Source organism: Bos indicus x Bos taurus, chromosome X (genome assembly GCF_003369695.1).
Source record: "Bos indicus x Bos taurus breed Angus x Brahman F1 hybrid chromosome X, Bos_hybrid_MaternalHap_v2.0, whole genome shotgun sequence".
NCBI lineage: Eukaryota > Metazoa > Chordata > Mammalia > Artiodactyla > Bovidae > Bos > Bos indicus x Bos taurus.
Genome location: NC_040105.1, coordinates 20,867,339 through 20,877,029, shown reverse-complemented (window position 1 = coordinate 20,877,029; position 9,691 = coordinate 20,867,339). Strand labels below are relative to the sequence as shown.

Here is a 9,691-nt window from a genome sequence, read left to right as displayed (position 1 = left end):
TTTTGAGAAGACACAGCTGGACATGGCAGGCTATAAAAGAAAGCAGACTTTAACAAACACATAACACTCTCATTTTCAAAGCACTTTTGATTTTATTAAGGAACATACGTTGAAAGCTTAGTGGTATGGTTTAAGAATTAGCTAAATGTCCTATAACTGACAGTATGTTCCCAATACTTTCTTAGGTAACTTGAGTACTGCGTAACTTGAACATATCTTGGATCTTCTGGTAGCTACAAGTTTTCAAGTTGTAGACATGATAAAACTTGATCTTAGATCTTCTTGTAGATGCAACTTTTCAAGGTGGAAGACATCAGTAAAATTCAATCTTGGATCTTCTCTTAGGTTCAACTTGTCAAGGTGGAAACATCAATTAAACTCAGTCTTGGGTATTCTTGTAGGTACAATTTTTCAAGGTGCAGATGTTAATAAATCCAATTCTTAGATATTCTAGTAGGTGAAATTTTTCAAGGTGTGGATGTTAATAAAACTCAGTGCATTTTTCCTGAGATTTCTTTGATCTTTTTCCTATCTCCTAATTTTGCTTACGCTTCTTAAACCGATCAGCCATTGATCGGAGGCTGGGTGGCACAATCTGGTTGGCTCTTTGGAGAATTTTAATCAACTCATCGGCAATTTTCCAATCATCTTGGGTCACAAGGGTGATTGATTCACCTATTTTCCCTGCTCTTCCAGTACGACCAACTCGGTGTACATATTCTTCAATATTGCGTGGAAAATTGTAATTATATACGTGTGTGACATCACTGACATCAAGACCTCTGGCTGCTAAATCGGTAGCAATCAGTATTTTCACTCTCCCAGTTCTGAAGTCCTCTAATGCTTGGTCTCGATCACTCTGTTCCCTGTCACCATGCAGGGACTGGACAGGTATGCCTTGAATACTTAAATCACTTGACAAGTCATCAGCCACAAGTTTTCTGCTGACAAACACGATGACTTTGTCTTTGGGTGACAGACTCTGTAGGAATTCTTTGACCAGAGATCGTTTTTCCTCTTCAGTGGTAACAATTATGTTTTGCTTCACAGTGTTTACAGTAACTAGATCCAGAGTACCAACATAAACAATCATAGGCTGTTTCAAATAAGACTGGGCCAATCTACGGGTAGAGTCTGGCCAAGATGCAGTTGTCATAACAGTCTGTCTATCTGGGCGCACATCTAATAAGATCTTCATTATTTGGTGTTCAAACCCCAGATCCAGCATTTTATCTGCCTCATCCAAGACCAAGTAGGTTATGCTTCTTAGGTTGACAAAATTATTCATTTGTAGATCATTCAGTCTTCCGGGAGTTGCAATAATGATGTCTACACCTTTGGTAACATCTTGTATTTGTCCTTTTCTGTTTCCACCACCATATATACAAACACTTTTAAGACCTTTATATAAGTACTTAGAACATTCAGCTTCTACTTGCAGAGCTAATTCTCTAGTGGGTGTAAGGACTAGCATGCCAGGTCCATTCCTTTGCTTTCTGGATACTGGTTGAGAATGAATATGTATAAACCCAGGCATTAAATAGGATAGTGTTTTGCCTGTTCCAGTTTGCGCAATCCCTATAAGATCTATTCCTTGTAGAATTATTGGCCATGACTGAGACTGAATTGGCGTTGGCTTTTGAAAACCAGCTCTCCTAATGCTTTGCATAATCTCAGGATATTGTTGGAAAGCATCTTCGAATGTACAGGTGGGCTTGGGTATGGGACGTTTCTCACCCTCTGTCAAGTCATCACACCTTATGTTGAAATTTTCCTTTCTCCAAATTTCCACTTGGGCTTCAGACAATGAGTGTGTTGCTTTGGATTCTATGTATAAGTTTTTCTTAATTGGTGGTAAATCTGCCCATTTTCTTTTCTTCCACTCTACCACTCCAGCTTTTACTTGATCCCAGTCTATCCGTGGCTGAGCTGCTCTAGCAGTGACATCTTTTGGCTGGGCGGCTCTGGGCTGGGCCACTATGGCCGCATAGTCTCTGGGCTGGGCCACTATGGCCGCATAGTCTCTAGGCTGGGCCATTCTGGTGTCTTTGGCCTGAGCCTCTCTGGCCCCATGGTCTCTGGGCTCCGTCCCTCTGGTGGCATCATCATCTCTGGGCTGGGCCACTGTGGTGGTGTCATCTTTGGCCTGAGTTTCTCTGGCTGTGGGGTCTCTGGGCTGGGCCCCTCTGATGGCATCATTATCTCTGGGCTGAGCCACTGTGGTGGTGTCATCTTTGGACTGAGTTTCTCTGGCTATGGAGTCTCTGGGCTGGACCCCTTTGGTGGCATTATCATCTCTGGACTGGGCTGCTCTGGCAGCATCATCGTCTTTGACTTGGGGGTCTCTGGCCTCATGGTCTCCATGCTGGGCCCTTCTGGTAGCGTTGTCTTTGGGCTGGGCCAGTATGGCCGCATAGTCTCTGGGCTGGGCCAGTATGGCCGCATAGTCTCTGGGCTGGGCCACTACGGCCGCATAGTTTCTGGGCTGAGCCACTATGGCCGCATAGTCTCTGGGCTGGGCCTCTTTGGTGATGTCATTGTCTTTGGCCTGGGCCTCTCTGGCTGCATGGTCTCTGTCTGCATCCTCGTCTCTGGGCTGGGAAGCTCTGGAGGCAGTCTCTCTGGGCTGGTCCCCTCTGGTGGTATTGTCGTCTTCAGCCTGGGCCTCTCTGGCCATGTCGTCTCCTGGCTGGGCCCTTCTGACAGCATTGTCATCTCCGGGCTGGGCCACGATGGCCGCATAGCCTCTGGGCTGGGCCACGATGGCCGCATAGTCTCTGGGCTGGGTTGCTTTGGTGGTGTCATCTTTGGGCTGAGTGGCTCTGGTGGTGTTATTTCTGCTCCAGCCTCTCTCGGCCAAAGCTTGAGAGGCATCACTATCAACACTGCATTCTGAACTGTAGGTTCTTTCTTGTTTCTTAACAAGAGTTTCTATAGCCGCTTTGGCCTTGGCCTTCATGTCTTTCCTGCCAAAAATTTTTACCTCAGCTTCAGGACCACCTTTTACGATCTGTATTTTTGTACTGGTAGAATCCTGGATATCCTTTATTTTTGATCCCCCACGACCAATCACCGCACCAATCATGCTGCTCTTGATAAGAAAGCAGAGTGGTGGTTCTCGATAATTGGACGCCCTAGACTCTGCGCGGCCAGAGGTGTGGCTCCAGCCACAGCCTCTGCCACCCCGGCCATCCCGACTGACCTGGCGATCTCGCACATCTCTCAAAGTAGGTTCTATTGTCTTCTGCTCTGGCGCCCACGCCATTTGTGGGCAATGGTAAAGTAAGTGCTAGCCTCTCGTCTAACTTGGGCTGGAAAAAGAGGTATCATCTGGCTCCTTTCTCATCTCCTCCGGCTGGAGACCAACTGACAGCCAGCTGGTCTGCAGCTATACTGCTGTTGCCTAGGAAGTTTGTCTTTGATATAGTGTCAGTTGGGGCGGGGCTTTGGATAGGCTGACCAATCACAGGGCTGGGCCTACTGTGAGGTAAGCAGGTGCCTGTGAGGTAAAATTTAAAGCAACAGTCACTCTCAGGGGCTGACCCTACCTATGCTTAAAGGGCCCTGAGAGTGTTTGCCCAGCTTCAGTGTCACAGGTGCCTCAGTCTCTGGGCTCATGCTGGTTTTGGCTTAGTGTGGGAGCAGACTTGAAGCACGCCTTGAACTTACCCAAGTCTTTTCTTGTGATCCAGTTATTTACCTAGGAGGAAAAAAGTGAATTTTGAAAATCAACTTACTTGTTTATAGATTTGTGTGTTTATTTCAGTAAATTTCTTTTTGAGCAACAACAGTACTGGATCTAAATAAATTCATCAATTCCCTGTCTTCTTAATTTATACCTTCAGAAATCTCTTAGGTACATTGTGAGGGATGGCATTTTTGCCTCTGATTCTTCAGCTAAACTCCAACATTTGTTCAGGCAGTTTCTGATTATTATATCAGGGATGCTGCTTAGAAGAGAAATCTCTGTTAGGGTCTCTGTTAAATTCGAAGGTGTTTTAAATACTTTCCCACTCTTGTCATTGCCTCTTAATTTTCCCCTTTCTGTGTAGTCTCATAGATTCGGGGATATTAGCACTAGCTGCTGCTGCTGCTAAGTCGCTGCAGTCGTATCCAACTCTGTGCGACCCCATAGACGGCAGCCCACCAGGCTCCGCTGTCCCTGGGGTTCTCCAGGCAAGAATACTGGAGTGGGTTGCCATTTCCTTCTCCAGTGCATGAAAGAGAAAAGTGAAGGTGAAGTCGCTCAGTTGTGTCTGACTCCTAGCGACCCCATGGACTGCAGCCTACCAGGCTCCTTCATCCATGGATTTTCCAGGCAAGAGTACTGGAGTGGGGTGCCATTAAGGCTATGTAAAAGCAGTTTATTAGGTGCAGTGTAAAAGTCACCCGAATTTTCATTGTATCCTTTTATACTTAATGGCCACTCTCAAATCCCCTTAATTTTCCTATTCAACAGGGTAAAATTTCTAGTGTTTTCAACATTTCTAGATATGATGTAGTTTCCAAAATGCCTCCCATCTTGTTCCTTCTCCTTTGGAAAGGATTCATTGTGGACCTTTTAAGATGTAGCCATAAACTAAACAAAGAAATGACCTAACCTTTCCCGTTAGATCCTCTTCACTAACCATGACCTACAAACTCAAGACACATAACTGCTCATAGGCACATTATGGACACTTAAGTCTCTTCTTCCTCATCCCGTACTTACATGGTTGATTTTTTTTCCCCCTTGTTTGACTAAAATACACTAAATATTTATCCTTTAATATTTGTCCTGTTAACTTTGGGCAATTGAAGCAGAATAGTAAATGCAGTTTTAATGGTAATTCTCTCATCTGTCATATTACCCTGTAGTTTCATGTTCTGCCAATTAAATGTTCATGGTATGATCTCTCTTCAAGCCAAAGTTGCTGATTAAGATTTGAACATGGTTGCATATCAGGTACAAGTCTGTGATACATTGGGAAAAGGCTTCTCTGTTTCAGTATTTCTCCTGCAAAGATGCTTTTTAAAGAAAAAAGAAAGGTTACTGGCCAAATATGTTTGGGAAATATAGCACCTTGTATCTTCTTAGAGTCACAGTATGTATTAGGTATCTCAGAAGCTCTGATGATTACAGGAGTTGAGAAACTCAGTTGGGCATTGTTTGTTTTTTTTTTTTTTTTGAATTTTTATTGAAGTGTAGTTGATTTACAATGTTGTGTTAGTTTCAAGTGTACAACAATTGGGCCTTGTTTAACCCAAATTTATCAAAAGAATTTGCCAGTGGAACCTCTTCTCAGTATTTTCATTAAACTTTTTATGGGAATAATTTTAGATTTATAGAAAGATTCTCAAATGCCTGTTCAAGAATTTCCCTGAAAGTTTTCTCTGGTTCATATCCAAATGAAAAAAAAAAAAATAAAAATAAGGGCCTTACATTTTTTCATAAATTAAATTTATTCAATTTAAACTTGTTTATTCTAGCATTGTACCCTCTGATTTTCTTTTGTAAAATATCCTTTTAGAAAGGAAATGAGAGTCACAAATGATTTTTAAGGGTCTTTACTTGGGCAGAAAGTATTAAACTAGTACCAGAAGTTAAATTTGGTTTTCAATTGTTATTGGTATGTGAAACCCTGCAAACTATTAATAGAAGCAGTCATCTAGCACAGTAGCAAATATAGATAATTCAGTTATTGCTCATGATGGCAAGCAAGAAGGTCTGGGAGACTGAAAGTTGAGACAAAGTCCTGTAAAGGATGTAGGCCTGATCTGCCACTCTGAGGGTGGAACTAAAGATCAAAAGATGTTTTGAGTTTCAGGGGACGAAACCAGTGTGGCTTTGGGAAAATAATGAAGGTGGCCTGAAGGACTAGGACAGAAGACTCAGGTTAAGAAAAAGGGGATTTGGAGAAAGATAGTTTGGATCAGGAGAAGGGAACTCTCGGGGCCATAAAGACATTCAAATGAGTTTCAATTTAATATGGTTTAAAAAGGAGTGCACCTAAAGTGACGGAGTCATATGACACTGTCAGTATTAATTAGGTCCATATGGTGAAAGCAAGATGCAGTGAAGTAAAGGATAGGACTGTGTTTGTGGTACTTTAAGTACACTGGACTGAGATGTGAACAGACTGTGGCAGTAGTAATTCATAGAAAATAATAGCTAGAAGGAAAAGAGATCCAAGAAGCTAATATCTTTTAGTCCCACTGTATATGAAACGCTTAAAATGTATTACATCATAGCAAGTTCATAGTAGGTATTTTCCTCCTCTTTCATGTGGAAACACTGAAACTGGTAGATGCTATAGAATATAGTCAAGTCCATGCAAGGTATGGCAAATAACTTAGCTATTCTTTCCAAGAAATAGAGAGTAATGAAAGACAGGTTTACAAATACCTTTAGGCATCAGAATTCATATAGTTAGATAATGAGACTAGGAGGACAGAAAGCCCAGTGAAGAAGCAAGAGAACTTCAAGAGAATCCAAAGAAAGCATGATAATAGGACAGAAGGCAGGAGAACATGTTGACGAGGCCTGGGAAATAGTGTAAAATGCTTCATAGAGGACAGGAGGTAAAGAGACTACTGAATTTGGGAGAAGGAAATTAGCAATGACTTTCAAGAAGTCCCTTTTTGTGGAGTGATGGAGAAACACATATTTCACAGAAAGAAATTGGGATGAGACATGACTGGATGCCTGGGGAGCTTTGCAGGGTTGGGGAGAGAACTGTATATCTCGTACTGAAAGTCTGAAAAGCAGTGTCACAATGTTTAAATAAGGAGTCTAGGAAACTAGGATTTCCTGGACAAGTTACTGGGATTGTTCTCTGAATGATCCAGTGGATTTCGAGAAGATGGCTTATCATGAATATTGTAAGAAAATGCATTTTAATAGTCTTTCAAAATGTGTGAGAGGATAGGATGAGGGAGAGAATCACAAGGAAACAAGAACCATTCATTAGCTGTTTTAGAAAAGGAAAGTCTTTCTAAAAGAGAGAGAGTGCTGGGAGTTCTTTCAAGGAGATTACAGTGCTATTTTTAGCTGCCCATTAAGCCTTTCTGTATCAAATTTAGTTTATTCTCCACAGAGTGAGGGAATGCATTATTTAGGTATATGAAGTGAGGCTATAGAGGTAATTAATTCTTCTTTCAGCACAAACAGTAAAGAAAAAATATTGTAAGCTGATTAGCACCTGCAATAAGCGCCTTTGGAGGAATTCTTGCTTACCAACTATTTCCTATGGAAATTTAACATATTGGCATTCATTTTTAAAATAATAATAACCTTCAGTTAATCCCTTGGCTCTATTTTGAGGCATTTGAAGGGCTTTCCAGGACTGTTTCAATTCTGATATCTATGGTGGAGGTAAATGGAAAGAACAACAGCATTATCTACATTATTTGCTTTATATACAGAACCACAAGAACCCTTAGAATCATGGTGTTTTAGAGGTGGAAAGGACTGACTGTGGAGAGCATCTCTTATAACCCTCTCATTTGCAAGTGAGAAAGCTAAGGTCTACAGTGGCTCTCTCCACTGGAAGGATGATGGGAGTCACAGATACAATTTTATATTTTCTAGTGGCCACATTATAAAAAGAATAAGGGAAGACTTCTGATTCTGGACAAGGTGGTGTAGACACACCTCCCTATTCCTCCTCTTTTATTTATTTTACATGTAAGACAAACAATAAGTCTCTGAATTCTGGAGAGAAAGCAGACCAACTAAGGAATGATTTGAGGAATGACAAAATGGTGAGTTCTTGGAGTTTGTTTTTTTCTCCTTTATATCTTGGATTCTATGCTGGAGGAGTCTGCAACCCAGAAACAAGCACAATAAAAAAAAAAAAAAAAGTTCCAAGAAAAACTTTTTTGTTTGTTTCATTTTGTTTTGTTTGGGAGTGGGAATGTTTTGTTTGTTTGTTTTTTAGCCAAATGACCAGGAAAGGAGCAGCTGGGGAAAAAATCGTTTTGATAGTAACCACAGTGTACTTCTGGCTCCATCAACAAAGGCCAAGAGTAAAGCCTAAATTTCCATCCTCATCCATTGGTAATGAGATACACTTCCTCCACTACTGGGGTGGGTCCAAGGAGGCCAAGTCTCTTAGCCTATGTTTTAAACACTGGCCAGAGGGAATGAGATTCCTTCTGCATCCCCACCCCCCTCATCATGTCACTGGAAACCCATGACACACATGGGGAGCCTGGACTTCTACCCTCACCTATCAGTAATGAGGCATACCTCACTTTCTCCACAGTGCATGAGATGTCCAAATAGGGAGACAGGACTTCACATCTGCCTGGAAGTAATGAAGCAGAGCTCAACTTGCCACACCAGCATAGTGTCATTGGCGGTCTGCTAAAACAAAGATTTAAATAATATCCGAAGTCTCATGATATACAAAATGTCTAAGAGTTGAAAAATCACTCATCCTCTTGAGAACTGAAACAGTCTCAGCTTGAATTAGGGGGAAAAATAGATGCCAACACTGAAAAGAAACAGACATTGAAATTATCTGAAAAGAATTTGAATGCAACCATTCTTGGGGGGGGAAAAGAGCTTTAGTGAGCAGTTATAAGCATACTTGAAGCAAATGAGAAGAAAAGTACTAGGAAGAATAAGAAGATACAAAGAGGAATCAAATAAATATTTTAGAACTGAAAAATACAATACTCAAAATTCCTGCATGTGTAAAATAAATAAATTTTTAAAAATGAATAGAAAAGAGATAGTAATAAAGCAGGGAACATGAAGATATAACATTAAACACTACCCAGTCTTAATAAGCTGGAGAAAATAGATGGAGACAAAATTAATAGAGCTTCAGAAACCTGTGCACAGTATAAAAAATTTGAATATTCGTATCATTGGAGTTCCAGAAGAGGACAACAAATATAGGTATGAGCAATTATTTAATAGAATAAGGACTGGAAATCTCCCATTGCACAAAATGTATAAACCTACAGATTCAAGAGAATAAGTAAACCCAAAACATAATAATCCCAAGGAAATCCATGCCGTGACATATCAAGATCAAACTTCTGTAATCTAAGGACAATAGAAAATTCTTAAACAGCAGATAGAAAGGACACATTTTCTAGGGGGAATTCCAGTTCAAATGGAGGCCAGAAGGAAGATGCATAATATTTTTCAAATGCTGAAAGGAAAGAATGATCAACCCAGAATTCCATATCCAGAGAAAAATACCTTCAGAAATGAAAATGAAATCTAGGTATTCTCAAGTGAAGGGAAACTAAGAAAAGTTTTTGCTAGGAGTTTTAACCTAAAATAATGGCTAAAGCACTTTTTCTAAATGGAAAGGGAATGATAACAGAAGGAACTTTGGAATATCAGGAAGAAGGAAAGAAAACAATAAGCAAAAATATAGGTAAATACAAGAGCATCCTTTTCTTCTGGAGTTTTCTAAATTGTTTTTTTGACAATTGAACCAAAATTATAACAACGTCCAATATGATTTTAAATGTGTTTAGAGAAAATACCAATAGTTAAAGCAGTTATAGGGGAGAGTAAAGAGACATACAGAAAGGTAAGGTTTCTAAATTTCATCAGTGATACCAGTATACTATGATAAGTTATAGATAAAGCAATATCTGGAACAACCACTAAACAGCCATACAAATATATATACTCAAAAGAACCACAAGTAAGTGTATACAGAAGTCCAAATATAATGTTGTACAT

General features: G+C 40.4%; 1 protein-coding gene across 1 annotated transcript; it reads right to left on the bottom strand.

Moving 5' to 3' along the window:
• Window positions 1-535: 535 nt before the first annotated feature.
• Window positions 536-3,265, bottom strand: DDX53 (DEAD-box helicase 53). Its single transcript, XM_027534763.1, has 2 exons — window positions 2,848-3,265; window positions 536-1,947 (listed from the first exon to the last, which is right to left on the bottom strand). The coding sequence occupies exons 1-2, from the start codon at window positions 3,263-3,265 to the stop codon at window positions 536-538; spliced, it is 1,830 nt and encodes a 609-aa protein (XP_027390564.1).
• Between the last annotated feature and the right edge of the window lie 6,426 nt (window positions 3,266-9,691).